A 20,407-nucleotide genomic window follows, 5' to 3' on the forward strand; every position below is an offset into this window, starting at 1 on the left:
AGAGTGTCGTACATGAGGCCAAGGTCACAAATGAATTCTGGACTTTGAACACGGTCTAACAAACCTCTGTACATCTGCCTCTCTTTGGTGGACCTCATCTCATCACTGCAAGCATTTTTAAAGTGCTGCACAAGAGCTCCCAGGGATGTCCAAACAGCACGAACAGTCCGAAAGCTACTGGCCACCCAGCGTACATCCAAGATTCTGCCAATGCGAAGAAGTTGTGAGCCTACTTCAGCTGCTGCATTAACAAGTTCACGTTCATTTTTGTTTGACACACTATACAGAGAGTATAGCTTCTGGATAAAAGTTTTAAAGTGATTGACAGAGTTTACCTCATCAACTGCATCTGACACAGCAAGTTCAAGTCTATGGTTCATGCAGTGCCATACAAAAAGCTTTGGGAATCTCAAAGTCAGTCTGGTTGCTACTCCTGACTTCTTTCCTAGCATGACACTGGCTCCATCAGATACAAATGTTACCCAGTTTTCATGAAGCCACTCTTCTGTAAAGCCAGCATTAGTTAAACAGGTGAGTAACGCCTGTAATATGCCATCTGCTCTCTGATTTTCCAGTTCAACAAGTTCCAGGAATATGAACTCAGGGCTTTCTTCTTGAATTGATGCTTTAATAGAAACTGTCATGACAGCTTTGTGACTTAAAGAAGATGCCTCGTCAATTAGGACAGCTAACTTACTGGATGATGCTATAATGCTACTGATGATTTTGCTCTGCATCTCACTAGCAACATGTTGTATTATTTGTGTTGCACTGTAACGTGAATGAAGTATTGAGCCCATTTTTACACCATTCAGTTCCTGCAGCTCAATGAGGCTCTCATGGTCAGAAAAGGGTCGGTTCTTTTTGGCCAGATGGTAGGCTGTTCGAAACACAGCTTCAGTTTCCTTCATGTAGGACTCAGTCATAGTCTCCACTGCATTCTCAATGGCAGCTTCTTTCTGTTGCTCTGCCACCTTCACAGCCTGAGTGTGGGCCTTGGACAACGCATGTTTCCTCACCTTATTTCTCAAGATTGACAAACTTGTTGTTCTACTTCCCTGGCCAGACACTTGAATTTCAAAGTTCATCCATTCTCTTGAGAGCGATACACCTTGTCCTTGCTCCTTGTCGATCCCAATGGAGTTCACACTGCTACAGACCAGACATCCTGCGAAGCATAAACAAACAATGTAACTACTCCTGTATCCACAGCTGTACGTGTGCATGGTCCTTTACACACACACACACACACACACACACACACACACACACACAAAGTTATCTGTGCCCACTGTTTCAGAAGTTACCCAAACTAGCAATCTACCTAAACTTACCCAATTTTTTGTTTTTGGATCCCAACCAGGGGTTCTTGGATTTGAAGTCTTCTGTTTGTTTAGCACTCCACAGGTCTGGCCAGTCATTATTGATGTCTACAGACAACAACAAAACTAATTATGCATCTCCCTGTCTCTCTCTCTCTCACACACTTACACACACACACACACACACACACACACACTACTGTGATCACAATAGTCATCAGCAAGACATGGGTCCCCCTCTTTACATTAACAATCTGCATAACCAAGTGGAAATATTTTCAGCAAGTGAAGCTGAAGCATACAGGAGATTAGTGAGTGAAATACTTGGGAGAGTTTATTTAACAAAAAAACAACAAATTTAACACAAAATGTTATATAACAGTAGCATTGTAAAAAACAAACATGGATACAGACAAAATAAATAGAAGGGCAATAAAATAAATAACATCACACAGAAATTCAAAATGAGGCTTAATCTGTCAAAATCACCTTTTGTTACAGTGTGAGGCTTCACTTTTCAATAAACTGGAGATGCAATTTACTGCCTGTGTGTTCTGACCTGGTGGTGGTAGACTGGATCCTTCTCTATGCTCACACTGACTTGCCTGGCTAGCTCCCGGTTGAGAGCTGCCAGGGCTGCTGGTTTTAGGGGTGGGGTCTGCCTGGGCCTGATCTGGGCCTGATTTGTGCCTCTTTACAAAAAAGTCTGCAATATCTCCCTTCCTTTTCATGGTTACCTGTCCCTATACAAAATAAGACAGCCTGATTAGACCTCAATATTGTTTTAGGCTGAATCTTAAACTATTTGTCCCCATTCTTGTGTTTTAACTTACTATAAAAATCAACTACCAGCTTAGCTACTATGCAATTAAACTAGATCATATAGGTTAGTTAGGGCTAAGTAACTTGGCTAATGTTATAATTTAGGGCTTAGTAACTTGGCTAACGTTATAATTTAGACCTTTACAATAATAAACAAGCTTCATAAACATTGAGATAATCAGTTTCATCAGTCTGGTATGAAATTCTTATGAACTGGGTTGATTAAACACTTACTGAAAACCAACAATGCCCCGGTTTCCCCACATTATCCCAATCTACGTAGCTAGCTTCATAACGTTAGCCGACTCGCACTAACTATTGGCGGCAACATCTCTTCTCCTCTAAATGTGCAGTCACTGGCAATTTGCCAGTAGTTTAAAATAATGATTCATTTGGAAACCACCTTAAAACTTACCTCAGAATGATGTCTTCCATCAACTGGGGTGGCACACCGCCGCTTGTGTCCTTTCTTCATCCGTTGTTTGGTCTGCTGCCGTTATCGTAGTCAAGTGGCACCGGCACCTGAGTTTTTTTTTTTTTTTTTTTCACTGGCACCTGAGGTATTAGCGATATTTTCCTCGGCATGACCCGCCCTACTCTGCCTCTGATTGGCTCATCAGTCCTCATGCCTAAAGTTAACCAATCTAATCAGTGAAAGCAGCGAGTACCAGCCAATTAGAGGCAGAGGAGGGTGGGTCATGGCTTCACTATCCCCGAGGAAGAAAATAGGCAATCTGACTCACAGATATTACTGAATGATGCGCATCAGGGGGGATTTAGAAGTGGGTATACGCAATGCTGACTGAAAAATAAGTAGGTATACGCCGTATACCAGCGTATACCCTGGACTACACCTCTGCCCTGGACTACACCTCTGCTTATTGCTTAATCATAGCAGTCACCGAATTAAATCGACATCCATTGATGGAAAATGATCTGGCAAGTTTAACAAGGGCAAATTATATTTTCTCTTGCCACATATTCAAATTCCTTTATTAGGTCATGTCATAGCTTGCAATTATTATTTTGAGGAAACCACATTTTACTTCTAACGTCGTTACAAGTTACTACGATATTCCTTCTTCATTGGCTCGATAACGTTATGGGAAAAGGGTTTATTGAATAGATATGGCAACTCCTCTTGCCGTGAATTTTATTTATTGGGTTAGTTTCCATGCCTTTTTGGCGGGTTTTGAGTAGTCATTAGGCTACAAATTGTAGCTTGACCTGGCAACCCTGCGCCCAACAATCCCCCGCCACTTTGCTTCTCTTCTGTTGGAAATGAGTGGCTTTCCGTAGTTTCATCAACCATATCGTCCTCAGAGGCACTGGGAGCCTTTTCTTTTAAGTCAATTTTCTAGTTTGTTTGTAACAAACAGTTTTATAGTATGTTGACTGTGGCTATGTATTCAGCCTACGTAGCAGACATGAGCTTTCTGTAAAAGTTAACGTCAAACTTGCCTGTTGAGCCACTCCATTTAAACAAATAGGATGGATGTAGCCTATGACAAAGGTCAAATAACCTAGCTAGCGATTTCACAGCTATGCAATATCCATTGTACGCTAAACATATTTTTAGGTTGACAGCAGTGGCGGCTCCTGAAAAAATTCTCAGGAGGGGCAATTTTTCTGATGATTTAGGTGACCTACACACATTTTTAAAAAAAGATATGTCCAGCAACAACATGAAGACAGGGGCAGCATATAAGTCAATACCAGAAGCATTTATTGACTGATCTCAAAAGTGTTGGCTTACCAGGGTTGGTGGAGCCCTCAGTTTCATCTTTGCCTCGCAAAGCTAACTCAAACACTCCGCAAAACTTCACACACTGGATTAGCCGGCTGAGGATGTGGCGGTTCTTGCTAATGTCGTAGTAAATATATTTGTTATAGTGAATATGGAATATGATATGTTGAGTAAAATGTTGTGCTAAGATCTATTTAGGTCAGGAGCTGGTTATAAGTTCTGTTCCTATCCAATAACAATGGACAAAAGGGTCCTATCTTGTCAGCCTTGTCAGCAGGTGGCCAAGGACAACACCCACGCCATAGGCCTCTCAGTTCTTCCAACTCACGAGTTCTTGCTCTGAGGACACACACACACACAAACACACACACACACACATCATCACTGTTAAACACACACACACACACACACATCATCACTGTTAAACACACACACACACACACACAAAAATCCCCTCTCTTAGGCTGAACATTTGAAGACAGAGAACCCGACTCAGAGCCAATGCAACAGTGACAGTAGCCTGGAGGTGACCTCGCCCAACTCATCAGGACCAATCAGAAGATCAGAACTACTAGATTGAACCTACTTCATTTATTGCATAAAATGTCTGCACACAATGTTTCGGGGCTCTCTTCAGATAATAATAATAATAATAATAATAATATGCCATTTAGCAGACGCTTTTATCCAAAGCGACTTACAGTCATGCGTGCATACATTTTTGTGTATGGGTGGTCCCGGGGATCGAACCCACTACCTTGGCGTTACAAGCACCATGCTCTACCAGCTGAGCTACAGAAAGTGGATACTCATGGATGCGCATTGCAATTGTAAAATGTCAACACAATTGGAGACACCACGTCATTTTTGGAGACATGTTATTGACAGTAAACTATTGTAGATGCGACTGCTAACTAAATAAAACATTTTAGCTGGCTAGCTAATCATCTTAGCTAAATGTGGGGCAAACAATTCAGTTATTTACCGTTAATTTGAGGGATTGGGGTGAAAGAAATCGAGTTACATAGTGATACTTTACGATATACTGTATTGACAATATCGCAATATTTTAGCGCTAGTTGGCTGTACCTGCACCAAAACACCATTATTGTTCCTTCATAGCTTGTTCTCAATCTTTTCACATTGGGAGCCAATTAGTTTTCAGCACTTTTATTTCCATGACTGATCAAAACTCGTTCTCATGGCTTTCTGATCCCTCTGCAACAGACATATGGTGCGCAATAAAATCACAGTATCGAATCGCAATACGTATAGAATCATGAGACTCGCAATGCTGATGCATATATCTTATCGTGAGGTTCCTGGCAATTCCCAGCCCAAGTTCATTTGCCACAACAAATCTCTTCGCTAGCAAACGCGATGTCTTCTCCAAAACGGCAATGTGTCTCCAGCAATGTTTACTTTTTTGACGTTCTATGGCATCTCCACTTTCCAAGCATATATGACCACATGTAATATTTTGGTAAGTGATGCAAATAGTGAACTATGTAGGGCCAGGATGTAAAATATATGTAGCTGCAGCAATTTCTCTTATCTGATATGGTAAGTAATGGGGCTTAATTTATAGCTCCCTAAGAGTTTGACGAACGGGTCCGTGAACGCGATTCCAGATATATTTACCTCTGAATAAACTGCCTTTATTACACCATATCCACATCCAGTAAACTTGTGATTATCAACACTAACCTCATCGTTGTGGCGGCGGACAGCTAGCCTGTATCCCTCGTCATCCAGTTCAGTGAGTGGCAATGTATTTTTTCGTTCGTACCAATTTTTGGAAAATCCTCGGGTGTAGGACTTTCCGCCTTTAGTAGAAACCTGTTGAATTATTACATTTGGTCTGGGAGGTCCTAATTGTTTCGTTGCCAATTTATCTTCATTTGTTCGCCGACAAAAAGGAACTTCTTTCAAAGACACAATCGAGTTGGACTGAAGCCTAGCCATTTTGATAGTAGTAGTGAATTGATTGAGGCTGCTACCTGGTCTTTTCTTAGTTACGTTCATTCGTGGTTACGTTATGTATGACGAAAGCGCGTAAGTGCAAGCCCACAGACACCCATAGAGAATGTATTGAAAGCTTTGAAATGTGACAAAAATAGATTTTACATGGGAGTCTATGACAGACTTCTGGGCGATTTTCAACCTGACTGAAATCGCCCAAAAAACGGGCGGGGCCATTTGAAGCACGACTTTAGCCTGATTTGACATTTAGTGGCTGGCAGATCAGACGTGAACACTGATAACTGCTGTTGCCGTGATATAATTTTTTATAAATTTATAAAAAAAATATATATATATATATTTTTTTTTATTTTTTATTTTTTTTTATAATTGATTAGAAAAAAAATCCCTTCCTTTTCCCGTTTGGCAGTGCGTCGCCCATATCGCCCTATTGAACAAGCCGTCCCTGGTTGACAGTGACACAAAGTAATTACGGTCCTTTTTGCAGATTAATTCAGATTAGGTTATTCCATACTGTTTGGTGCCTCCCTGTGACACAAACACACAATACAATAGGCATGAGGCAGAACACACATTTTAGTCATTTAGCAGAAGCTCTTATCCAGAGTGACTTCCAGGGGCAATTAGGGTTAAGTGCCTTGCTCACACTACACTATACACAGCACCAGGGACGGCTTTTTCAATAGGGCGATATGGGCGACGCACTGCCAAACGGGAAAAGGAAGGGATTTTTTTTCTAATCAATTATATCACGGCAACGGCAGTTATCAGTGTTCACGTCTGATCTGCCAGCCACTAAATGTCAAATCAGGCTAAAGTCGTGCTTCAAATGGCCCCGCCCGTTTTTGGGGCGATTTCAGTCAAGTTGAAAATCGCCCAGAAGTCTCTCATAGCCTGTCATGTAAAATCTATTTTTTTCACATTTCAAAGCTTTCAATACATTCTCTATGGGTGTCTGTGGGCTTGCACTTACGCGCTTTCGTCATACGTGACGTAACGTTGAACGTAACTAAGACAATGGCGGCTAGCAGCGTCTCTGTTGCGACCTGCAGTGCGGCGTTATTTTATGTTTTTAATTTGTTGCGACCCGCTACGAACGGACTAAATAATGAAAACGCTGCTGGCAGCTGAATCCCAATACAGCTGGAAGACTTGGCTGGATGACAGAGTCCCGGACAGAGAAGTGGAGCCGGCCACCTTCACCCTGGTCAGAGCGGACCGCGATCCTGGTAAGAGAGCGACTCTGTACCCCGACATTGAACTGCTTTCTGTGTCATTGCGACCTTACTATCAATTCAATTCAATTTAAGGGCTTTATTGGCATGGGAAACGTGTGTTAACATTGCCAAAGCAAGGGAAGTAGATAGTAAACAAAAGTGAAATAAACAATACATATTAACAGTAAACATTACACTCAGAAGTTTCAAAAGAATAAAGACATTTCAAATGTCATATTATGTATATATACAGTGTTGTTACAATGTGCAAATAGTTAAAGTACAAATGGGAAAATAAATAAACATAAATATGGGTTGTATTTACAATGGTGTTTGTTCTTCACTGGTTGCCCTTTTCTTGTGGCAACAGGTCACAAATCTTGCAGCTGTGATGGCACACTGTGGTTTTTCACCCAGTAGATAAGGGAGTTTATCAAAATTGGGTTTGTTTTCGAATTCTTTGTGGATCGCTGTAATCTGAGGGAAATATGTGTCTCTAATATGGTCATACATTTGGCAGGAGGTTAGGAAGTGCAGCTCAGTTTCCACCTCATTTTGTGGGCAGTGTGCACATAGCCTGTCTTCTCTTGAGAGCCAGGTCTGCCTACGGCGGCCTTTCTCAATAGCAAGGCTATGGTCACTGAGTCTGTACATAGTCAAAGCTTTCCTTAAGTTTGGGTCAGTCACAGTGGTCAGGTATTCTGCCACTGTGTACTCTCTGTTTAGGGCCAAATAGCATTCTAGTTTGCTCTGTTTTTTTGTTTGTTCTTTCCAATGTGTCAAGTAATTCTCTTTTTGTTTTCTCATGATTTGGTTGGGTCTAATTGTGTTGTTGTTGTTGTTGTTGTTGTCCTGGGGCTGTGTGGGGTCTGTTTGTGTTTGTGAACAGAGGCCCAGGACAAGCTTACTTAGGGGACTCTTCTCCAAGTTCATCTCTCTGTAGGTGATGGCTTTGTTATGGAAGGTTTGGGAATCGCTTCCTTTTAAGTGGTTACTATCTGCCCTGTGAGTTCCCCCAATTGTTTGTTACCGTTGTGTACTGTTGATAATCACAAGTTTACTGGAGAACTGAGACCAAGTAGAGACTTTGGACAGGGTGGATATGGTATAATAAAGGCAGTTTATTCAGAGGTAAAGATATCTGGAATCGCGTGCACGGACTCGTGCACGTGTGTAGGTCACCTAAATCATCAGAAAAATTGCCCCTCCTGAGAATTTTTTCAGGAGCCGCCACTGCACAGCACATACAGCACAGTGATATGATTACATACATACATGCACAACATTAGATTTACATACAGGTTAAAATAACTGTAGTACAAAATTATTACGTCAATATGAGCAAAAACGATAGATTTTTTACCAAAAGTCTGATACAAATTGTCATGGAAAAATAACATTAGAAATGCTGATTGCCAAAGTAGGATACTAACTATGTAGGAGTATGAGAAGCAAATTAAAAGAATGCAGACCCCCCCCCCCCCCCCCCCCCAGTGAAATGACTCTGCTTTTTGACCAATATCTTGACATGTGCATCACACTTGCTAGACATACACTTCTTCTTAAATAGAAGAGACGACAGAGGTGGAAGCTCAGAAATATGCAGAGTAGAAGCTGCAGCTTTGGACATTATTTACAAAACAACATTCAACTACACTGACCTTAACTATGTGAATGGACAGGTGACTCTTATAAATGGACCTCCCTTTCACCAATCATCAACCAGTCTATTGATATAGAAATGTTCTCTGGACATTACAGCGCATTGTCCTCCAGCGCTGGTAGCCCAGATGAGACAGTGGGTTCTCTTGTCTTCATGATCCTCTGTGTACCTCTGGTCCACAGTTCCCTGGCTAGAGAGACGTCAGTTAGGAATAAATCAGTAGGAACAAGAGTTGGTAACAGACTAACAGTCTACTTATAGTGAGTTGGCCAGAGTGGGGTAGAAGTATTGCACAATAAAGGGAAATGAAGTGAAAACAGTCTGCATTGTTATCACACTCCAACTTACCGTCCTACAATACTGAATTCCCTTCTGCTGCCCCCTCTCCATTGTCATTGTGGTACTTCACCCTGTCTTCGTTCAGCAGCATGGACCCCTCTGCAAGAAAACGCAATAGGAGAACTCAACTGGAGAAATTAAATCATTCAGAATTAATGTGATTCAAGAATGCTGTAATTACAATGGCACTGATTCCTGCTGTGTTATGAATGTTTATGACAGTTTAAGATGATACCAGTCTTTCCCATCTATTTGAGACTGAGGTCTGTACATTTATCCATTTATTCAGCGGGACTTGAGGTGAACTATCCCTTTCCCATACACACCTGCTTTCACCTCTCCTTTTTCAGCTGTGTTTAGGTCGCCCCCTGGTCCAGCCATTTTAGTCTCATCCTTGCCTACTGGTCCAACACTGCTGTCCGTTTTAGTCTTATCATTGCCCCCTGAGGAAACACACAGAGAGGGTAAAACATTTACTACAACCTTTCTACTGAACCACCAGTGTTTCCCAAACAGTGGTTTCATAGACAGTGCAAGCCCTCCCACCCACCAAAATATATGTTTTTCAAATCCGACTTGTTCTAACAATCCTCAACCTATTCGATTGTCGAATTCCAGTGGAATACCACGATCACCTCCATCTGTGACTTACCTTCTTCAGGTTTTGTCACTGGCTTAACACTGTTGGCATTATTGCCAGCTGTCCCTGAGGACAGAAGAGCAAAGTTTGTCTTTAAATCAACTTCCTCCGTTAAGGGTTGTATGACTCCTATATTGTCTGTTGTTAGTAGAGCTTAAAGAAGAAAACTTTGTTCACAGTTGATATTTCAGCATAACCCTGCATCTGCTTGGAACAATAGTCAAAGCTTGATTCTAGCAAAGGTCTGTGGCAGTACCATCTCACCTACAAGTTACCACTTACTAACCCCACATTTTGACAACAAGAATAACTTCACAATAAAGGATACCAGTAGGCATAGCATCATACACAGTGACTTCCTGCTTACAGTCATCAACAACAGAATTCAAATAAAATAGCAATCTAAGATCTTGTGATATTCTGAGATATGCAGATGAGCATCTATGCTACATCTAATGCTACTTCTGCTTTATGACGACAAAACCTGCAAAGGTCTTGAGACGTTCTGAAACAAGCCACATCTCTAAATCATCAACAGTCATATCAAACAAAACAACATGGAAACAGTTCTAAGAACTCAAAATGTCCTGATTAACAACCATAGAGCAGATCAAATAAAGCAGAAGACTCACACTGAAGCACATTTAATAATTCGCTTTTGGAACGTACAAACTAGGGTGGAGGTGACAGAATCTTTATCTACAGTGTTACCTCTATGGGTGACATTTTAACAGTGCACAAATGCATAGATTTGAAGAGAAACCAAAACCAAACAGGTTATTTCAAATACTCATCACGGCAGTTAATTGAAAGCACATTTTCCTTGCAGATTCCAACTGCATCATTCACATTTTATATAGGCTAGCCCACACACCGATAACTTTAAACTCACATTAGTAATCATCACCTTCTCATACTGTATGTAGATGTCTCAACAAAAACAATCTTCAAATAAATGCCACGACAAATGTGAGAAACATTTCTGGCAACATCTCCACATATCTGCATTGTCAAAATGGCCCCATAGAAGTACCATGTAAAAGGTGTGTTAGTGTTAACACCTGTGTTAGTGTGCTGATTGTTATTATTCTGATTCATGTAGTAATCTCTAGGAGACTTCTCCTACAGCGCTGTTAACTGTATCCATGGCAACCCCAGAGAGAATCCCTGAAGCTCCGCGGTTGGCGACCTGATCATCAACATAATTTTGATTGTTGCCTGCGTACCGTGTAAAGTTACACCATCCATCAACATTGTTTACAGAAAACAGAGTAGAAGAGGTTCCTTGAATTTAGGAGGTATTTGCCCTTTAAGTTTGCATAAGGTTATGATGAGAAAATGTAAATGTAAAACTTGGAAATATTCTGGGTGGTGGGATTATAGCTGTGAACGCTCTCTCTCACACACACACATTAGTGAGTAAAGGTACCTAATACAATTAAAACAGATTTCTGGTGATGGCCATTAGTGGATCCGTAACCTCTGCAGAATCACACACAGAAGGAAAACATCAACTACAGACTCTCTCCTACTGCATCAACCACTGCTTAAAGCTACAATACGTAACGTTTTGGGCGACCCAACCAAATTCACATAGAAATGTGAGTTATAGATCTTTCATTCCCATTGAAAGCAAGTCTAAGAACCGGTAGATCTATTCTATGTGTGCTATTTCTATGCTTCCCGTTTTGGTTTTGTACACCAGTTTCAAACAGCTGAATATACAATATTTTTGGTTCTGGAAAATATATTTTAGGTTTAGATGGTACAATGATTAGATGGTACAATGATTAGATGGTACAATATGATTCTCTACACAATGACTGCTTTTTTTTTCACATAAAATGAAATTAGGTAAACTATTAGAATTTTATCAACCAGGAATGGAGGAGTGATTGCTGTATAATACATCTTTAAATAAGTTACTTCTGTTTATACAGTCTTAAATGAACTGGATGACTTGCCTTGTTCTGGCTGGACTCCATCACTGCCTTTAGTTGAGGAGAAGAGAAGAGAGAAAAGTTGAGCTTAACATTCTCATACACAGACCACATTAGTATTTGTTGTGTTCACTTCTGGATGACAATGAAAAGGATGCTAAGTGGCAGAATTTCAGGTGAATGCCACTGTGTCTTACCATCAAGTGTCATTGACTTAAACAGCGACTTCCTTTAAAAAAATATATATATATATATTCGGGGGGAATGGATCAGCTTAATATTGCAGTTAGATTGTATCTTCTATCAATGTAATTGTCTGCATCACTTCCAATCCCCCATGTTTTTTTAAATATATTTTTATATATATACTCCCCTTTATTACTTTTCAACCCCACCATCCTTTCCCTACTTGGAGTAAATTAGTGAACAACAATGCCCAGGTCTCTACTTCCGGTCTATACTTACTATCTACACCTTATGGACAGAGTTAATTTTACAATAATTCTATTATATATATATATATATATATATATATATATATATATATAATTATAATTATAATTATTTTTTAGTTTTTTTGCTCCTGAACTTCTTCTACTCTCAACCTCTCCGATCATTTTCATGATGTCCATCCGGTTTGCTTCTATATGCCATATCTTTCTAACTGTGCTCTTTCCCAAAAGCTCCCAACATACAACCTATATACTTATTATGGACACAGTATGCTTACAGCGACTTCCTACTTAAAGTAATTAACAACAGAATTCAAATAAAATAGCAATCAATCTATGTTCTCGGGATATTCTGAGATATGCAGATGACCATCTATGCTACTTCTTCATGACGTCTTAAATTAGCTGGATGACTTGCCTGTTTAGCATTCTCAAACATCTTTGTTGTGACAATATTTAATGATGATGATACAACTATTTGATTTGTAACATACAGTAGATCAGGGATAGGCAACTCTGTTCCTGGATTGCGAGGCTCTGTTGCATCCCGCAGTGTGTGTGAAGTTTGGTGTAACCTTCTTTTATGTTTTTAATTTGTACACTTTGTTTGTAAACCATCTGTCAACGATGGCTTTACAGTGGTGGGGTGTTGGACTGATCTTGTTGATCGTGTACCCGCTACAGATGGACTAAATGATGAAACCGCTGCTGGCAGCGGAATCCAATACAGCAGAGAGTTCCTACTACAATGCAACTCAAACACGAACGCCATGGATATCCCAATGGCCCATATAATCCCTGATTGTCTGCGAGTGGAAAACGCGGGGGAATCAGACAAAGACTTAAAAATTAAAGACCAAACTTCCCTTACCCACCACCTTGCTGATCAATGCCCAGTCACTGAGGGGGAAAAAGCGGATGAGCTGTCAGAGGATCTGTGCTTCCAACACGAATACTGGGAGGCCTGTTTGCTGGCGTTTACTGAGACTTGGCTGGATGACAGAGTCCCGGACAAGGAAGTGGAGCCGGCCGGCTTCACACTGGTCAGAGCGGACCGTGATCTGACCGTCACAGGGAAACATCACTGTGGCCTGCTTGTCAGGGACCAGTGGTGTAAATCGATCCTGGTAAGAGAGATACTCTGTACCCCCAACATTGAACTGCTTTCTGTGTCACTGCGACCCTACTATCTGCCCCGTGAGTTCCCCCAATTGTTTGTTACCGTTGTGTACATTCAACCAAAAGCTAATATAACAAAAGCATCAGAGATTATTTATAATCTGTCACAGAAACTGGAATCCATCTCCCCCGACGCACCCACATTTATTTTAGGGGATTTTAACAACTGTACTTTGCACAAGATCCTGCGCACATACCACCAGTATGTGAAATGTCACACTAGGAAAAATAAGACTCTTGATTTGTGCTATGGGACAATACCAAATGCTTTCTCTGCCACCACTAGACCTCCCCTGGGGACATCAGACCACAATGTTGTCTACCTCTGGCCAACCTACTGTCGGCTCCTGGAGAGGGAGAAACCTACAGTTAAAACTGTTCAGATCTGGAACGACAATAGTATCACTCATCTCCAAGGGTGTTTTGACTGTACTATGTGGGAGGTATATGAGGATAGCAGCTCTGATCTTGATGAACTCACAGATGTTGTTTCAGACTATGTAAACTTCTGTGTTGAGTCAGTTGTGCCTACTAAAACCTGTAAAATCTTCCCTAACAATAAGCCTTGGGTATCAAAAAATCTAAAATCACTACTTAATAGGAAGAAGGCAGTTTATGCTGATGGTAATAGACAGGCTAGACAACGTGAGATCAAAAGACAGATACTGGTGGACAAGGAGGCATACAAGCAAAGGGTGGAGAGGACCCTCTCCTCAGGAAACTCAAGGGTGGCCTGGCAAGGGATTGAATCCATGGCTAGTGCCTCCCAAATAGGCAGGGTAAAAACCAATGCTGACCTTGGGAGACATGAGGGCCAGAACATGGCTAACCAATGCTGACCTTGGGAGACATGAAGGCCAGAACATGGCTAACCAATGCTGACCTTGGGAGACATGAGGGCCAGAACATGGCTAACAAATGCTGACCTTGGGAGACATGAGGGCCAGAACATGGCTAACCAATGCTGACCTTGGGAGACATGAGGGCCAGACCATGGCTAATGAACTGAATGTTTCCTTCAAGATTTGAATCTGACGACTTTGTGTCGGAGGTAAAACAAATGGAAGCATCATTACAAATGTTTGAGAGGGTTGTTGTTAAACAAGCTGATGTTGTAAAGTTGTTCAGGGGATTTAACGCACACAAAAGCCCAGGCCCCGACAAAATAACTGGACGTGTTAAAGCACTGTGCTGAACCATTGACTGGTGTTTTTACAGACATTTAGCAATCCTCGCTCTACCAGCAACACATGCCAGTATTGTGGAAAAACTCAATAATTACACACATTCCTAAAGCATCTAATCCCTCTGTGCCAAATGACCACCGCCCTGTCGCCTTGACATCCTTAGTAATGAAATGCTTTGAGAAAATTGTGAGAAGTCATATTCTCAGTGCCACCCAGAAGCTCCTCGACCCGTTTCAGTTTGCCTATCAGCCCAGCAGAGGAGTTGATGATGCCGTTCTTACTCTCCTCAACATGGTCTATAGACATCTAGAGGGCGCCAAATCCCATGTCACGGTTCTGTTGACTTTTATTCTGCCTTCAACACAATCCAGCCTTACATTCTGGCACAGAGACTCATTAGGGACTTCTCCTTAGATAGGGGGCTGGTTTTGTGGCTGTTGGTCTTCCTGAGCCAGAGGTCACAGCGGGTCAGAGTAGATCCCCACATGTCAGACATATGCACCACCAACACAGGCTCTCCTCAGAGATGTGTTTTGTCCCCACTCCTGTACATCTTGTACACTAATAGTTGTCCCTGTTCCCATCCTGACAGACACCTCATTAAGTTCGCTGATGACACTGCCTTGATCAGTCTGATGATGAGGAACACCATCCTAAATGACTTTGTGAGTGGTGTGACCAATCACACTTGGTCCTCAATACCAACAAGACCAAAGAGATGTGCATAGACTTCAGGAAGCGTACAACACCTACCTCTGCAACATCTATAAGAGGTCAAAACATAGAGATTGTAGAGGAATACAAATATCTGTGTGTCCTCTTGGACAATAAGCTTCAGTGGAATAAATGTACAGACCTGATCTACAAAAAGAGTCAACAGAGACTGTACTTTCTCAAAAAGCTGGGATCTTTTAATGTTGGCTGTACTATACTGACTCTGTTTACAAATCTTTCATTGAGATTATTTTAACTTTTTGTATTGTTTGTTGGTTTGGCAATGTCACTGTCAGCCAGAGAAATATGCTGAGAAGGATTATCACCACAGCAAGCAAGGTACTTGGAGTCAAACAGACAGGCCTGGATGAGATCTTTAAGGTCAGGGCCCACCGCAAGGCTCACAAAATCATTTTAGACCCAAGCCACCCCCTGTACCCTGACTTTTTGATTTGTAACATACAATAGGTCAGGGATAGGCAACCCTGTTCCTGGAGTGCTGGAGGTACTGCAGGATTTTCTTCCAACAAGGCACCACACCAGACCAACTGAGCTAATTGATCAGTTCAGTGATTGCCTAAATTCAACACACCTGGTCTTCCAGGTCGGTTAAATCAAAAACATGAAGTGCCTGCGGTCCTCCAGGACCAGGGTTGTCTACCCCTGCAGTAGATGAACGCTTTAACCACAAGCTCTTAAAGACACAAAACCTGCAAAGGTCTTGAGAAGTTCTGAAACAAGCCACATTTCTAAACCAGCAACAGTCATATCAAACAAAACAACATGGTAACAGTTCTCAGAACTCAAAATGTCCTGATTGACAACCATGGAGCAGATCAAATAAAGCAGAAGACTCACACTGAAGCACATTAAATAATTGGCTTTTGGAACATATAAACTAGCAAGGGGTGGTGGTGACAGAATCTTTATCCACAATGTTACCTCTATTGGAGACATTTTGACAGTGCACAAATGCATAGATGTGAAGAGAAACCAAAACCAAACAGGTTATTTCAAATACTCATCACACGTACATCATTTAAAGCACATTTCCCTTGCAGATTCCAACTGCATCATACAAATTTTATATAGGCTAGTCCACACACTGCTAACTTTAAACTCACATTAGTAATTACCTTCTCATACTGTATGTAGATGTCACTAAAACATGTTCTTCAAATAAATGCTACCACAAATAATGTGAGTAACACATTTCTGGCAACATCTCCACATATCTGCATTGTCAAAAGGGCCCCATAGAAGTACCATGTAAAAGGTGTGTTAGTGTTAACACCTGTGTTAGTGGGCTGATTGTTATTATTCTGATTCATGGAGTAATCTCTAGGTGTCTTCTCCCCTACAGTGCTATAAACTGTATCCATGGCAACCCCAGAGAGAACCCCTGAAACTCCACGGTTGGCAACCTGATCATCCCCAACAGTGTGATAAACAGTATCCGGGGCAATAGAATTCTGATTGTTGACTGCATCCCCTGTAAAGTCACACCATCCATCAACATGTGTTTACAGCAAACAGAGTAGAAGAAGTTCCTTGAATTTAAGATGTCTTTGCCCTTTAAATTTGCATATAAGAAAACTTATTCTGGGTTGTGGGATTACTGCTGTGCACTCACACTCTCGCTTTCTCTCACACAAACACACACAATAGGGGATACCTGTTACTTAGTAAGGGCCCTAATTCAATTAAAACAGATTTCTGGATTTCTGGGATGGGACAAAAACAACACTCCTGTCCTGTGCTGTGAGGAAGCATGTGTGCAGTGCATGGAAGTACTGTATGTGTATATGGTGCAGTGCATGAATAATAATAATGTTGTGTTTGTATTACTGTGGGGAGCCAGTTAGCAGGTTGAATATGGATCAGTCAAGTTAGGGTAAAACTTACCAAACATTCCACCACAAAACCTGCTCAAAAAGGCAATCCAGGTGTCTTGGGGATATCCTGAGATGAAAAAGAGACACACAAATTTAAGACATTATCAAGACACTTTCATTCAAATGAAATTCACATTGTGTAACATTTTGGTGAATCAGTGAGTATGAATAGTTGAAACAGGAAGAGACAGAGAATCATCCTACCATTTTTTTTCTTCCTCCACACCAACCAAACTGGGGAGTAAAAATACAAATATTTTATGACTTTTTTATTTTATTTTATTTCACCTTTATTTAACCAGGTAAGCCAGTTGAGAACAAGTTCTCATTTACAACTGCGACCTGGCTAAGATAAAGCAAAGCAGTGCGATAAAAACAACAACAACACAGAGTTACATATGGGATAAACACAACGTACAGTCAATTACACAATAGAAAATCTATATACAGTGTGTGCAAATGTGGTAAGTTATGGAGGTAAGGCAATAAATAGGCCATTGTGCAAAATAATTACAATTTAGTATTAACACTGGAATGATAGATGTGCAGAAGATGATGTGCAAATAGAGATACTGGGGTGCAAATGAGCAAAATAAATAACAATATGGGGATGAGGTAGTTGGGTGGGCTAATTACAGATGGGCTGTGTACAGGTGCAGTGATCGGTAAGCTGCTCTGACAACTGATGCTTAAAGTTAGTGAGGGAGATAAGAGTCTCCAGCTTCAGAGATTTTTGCAGTTTGTTCCAGTCATTGGCAGCAGAGAACTGGAAGGAATGGCTACCAAAGGAGGTGTTGGCTTTGGGGATGACCAGTGAGATTTACCTACTGGAGCACATACTACGGGTGGGTGTTGCTATGGTGATCAATGAGCTAAGATAAGGCTGGGATTTGCCTAGCAGTGATTTATAGATGACCTGGAGCCAGTGGGTTTGGCGCCAAATATGTACTGAGGGCCAGCCAACGAGAGCGTACAGGTCACAATGGTGGGTAGTATATGGGGCTTTGGTGACAAAACGGATGGCACTGTGATAGACTACATCCAATTTGCTGAGTAGAGTGTTGGAGGCTATTTTGTAAATGATATCGCTGAAGTCAAGGATCGGTAGGATAGTCAGTTTTACGAGGGCATGTTTGGCAGCATGAGTGAAGGAGCCTTTGTTGCGAAATAGGAAGCCGATTCTAGATTTAACTTTGGATTGGAGATGCTTAATATGAGTCTGGAAGGAGAGTTTACGGTCTAACCAGACACCTAGGTATTTGTAGTTGTCCACATATTCTAAGTCAGACCCGCCGAGAGTAGTGATTCTAGTCGAGCGGGCGGGTGCAAGCAGCGTTCGTTTGAAGAGCATGCATTTAGTTTTACTAGCGTTTAAGAGCTGTTGGAGGCTACGGAAGGAGTGCTGTATGGCATTGAAGCTCGTTTGGAGGTTTGTTAACACAGTGTGCAATAAAGGGCCAGATGTATACAAAATGGTGTCTTCTTAATTACAGGTCTGCATTAATATTATGTCAGCTATTGAATTTACCCACAATTACATGCTTAAGCTGCAATAAGAAACAATTTCTGAGAGCACCAATAAACAACTTGCATACAGTACCTGCACCCCTGTAAAATAACATAGCCAGCGATTTCACATCTAATATCTATTGTACGCTAAACATATTTTTAGGTTACCACAAATTGATTACGGTCCTTTTTGCTGATTAATTAATTAATTCAGATTAGGCTAATCCATACTGTGCGAGGTCCAAATTGGTGCCTCACTGTGACACATTATGAAGACTGTGCCCTACGGCAGGTGGTGCATCTAACCCCCTGTCTTGTCTGTAGCAGTAGCCTGAACACTACTGTAAATACAGGTAGAACAGGTATCCCCTTCAGGGGGTATAGCTCACTGTTGTTGCTGCTGTTATGTCAATCTGTGCTTCAGAACTATGTACATGTACAGTGCTCTGTTACTATAGAGGTGCTGTTCTTACCTATTATGATGGCGACAAGTACTAATATGGTAACGACAACACCAGCAACAACACCAACTTCAGAAGGCTCTGAAATAAAACAGGAGTTTGACAGGAGTTGATCAGGTATTCAACATAGTGCAGCATTCAAAATGTCCTACAACACTAGCAGTGTTACTGACATATCAATACATAAGACTGTAGCATACTTAAGAGTGTCCACTCACCTGGGCCAAACACCTCTCCAATTGGCTCACTGGCTTCCCCTTCCCCAGCAGAGTTCTTCATCTTGCAGAAGTACTTGTAACTATTGGTTGATTTGCCAGTGTCGCTTTTAGAGACAACCAGATGTTTTCCTAAGACCTCCCACGTCCCCTCTCCCACTTTCCAGCTGTAGGTGACGGGTTCAGCATCAGTGGTGTCGCCTTCACAGGTCAGAGTGCAGGAGGTTTTATCTGGGTTACAGGAAGAAGTGATTGTGGGTTTGGGGACTGCCTCTGTAAATCCAGGAGAGAGAGACAAAGCAGGGAAAAATGCTTGTGAGGCACTGCATAATCTGCTATTTAATATAGAGGCACACAGACAGACAGAAAGAACAAAATTACTTATAACATAATGTATATATCGTCTCAAGCACTTTGCAATTGAACTCCACAGAATAAACCCCACTGTCTGTTTTCAACATAGCCCATCATTCAAAATGTCCTACAACATTAGCAGTGTTACTGACATACAGGGACGGCTTGTTCAATAGGGCGATATGGGCGACGCACTGCCAAACGGGAAAAGGAAGGGATTTTTTTTCTAATCAATTATATAAAAAAAAATATATATATATATAATTTTTTTAAATACATTTATAAAAAATTATATCACGGCAACAGCAGTTATCAGTGTTCACGTCTGATCTGCCAGCCACTAAATGTCAAATCAGGCTAAAGTCGTGCTTCAAATGGCCCCGCCCGTTTTTTGGGCGATTTCAGTCAGGTTGAAAATCGCCCAGAAGTCTCTCATACAGGGACGGCTTGTTCAATAGGGCGATATGGGCGACGCACTGCCAAACAGGAAAAGGAAGGGATTTTTTTTCTAATCAATTATATAAAAAAATATATATATATATATAATTTTTTAAAATAAATTTATAAAAAATTATATCACGGCAACAGCAGTTATCAGTGTTCACGTCTGATCTGCCAGCCACTAAATGTCAAATCAGGCTAAAGTCGTGCTTCAAATGGCCCCGCCCGTTTTTTGGGCGATTTCAGTCAGGTTGAAAATCGCCCAGAAGTCTCTCATAGCCTGTCATGTAAAATCTATTTGTTTCACATTTCAAAGCTTTCAATACA

General features: G+C 41.2%; 1 protein-coding gene across 1 annotated transcript in view; it reads right to left on the bottom strand.

Moving 5' to 3' along the window:
- Nucleotides 1-8,193: 8,193 nt before the first annotated feature.
- The window catches only part of LOC311109868 (uncharacterized protein), a 309,567-nt gene continuing 297,353 nt past the window's right edge, over nucleotides 8,194-20,407 (bottom strand). Inside the window, exons 19-23 of the mRNA XM_084152882.1 lie at nucleotides 11,698-11,724; nucleotides 9,746-9,799; nucleotides 9,420-9,536; nucleotides 9,103-9,192; nucleotides 8,194-8,944 (exon numbers count right to left, since the gene is read on the bottom strand). Of these exons, the coding sequence (XP_084009008.1) occupies nucleotides 9,107-9,192; nucleotides 9,420-9,536; nucleotides 9,746-9,799; nucleotides 11,698-11,724 (284 nt within the window). The 3' untranslated portion in view covers nucleotides 8,194-8,944; nucleotides 9,103-9,106. The remainder of the gene's footprint in view (nucleotides 8,945-9,102; nucleotides 9,193-9,419; nucleotides 9,537-9,745; nucleotides 9,800-11,697; nucleotides 11,725-20,407) is intronic.

Source organism: Coregonus lavaretus, assembly GCF_964263955.1.
Source record: "Coregonus lavaretus genome assembly, chromosome: 35".
In the NCBI taxonomy this organism is placed as follows: domain Eukaryota; kingdom Metazoa; phylum Chordata; class Actinopteri; order Salmoniformes; family Salmonidae; genus Coregonus; species Coregonus lavaretus.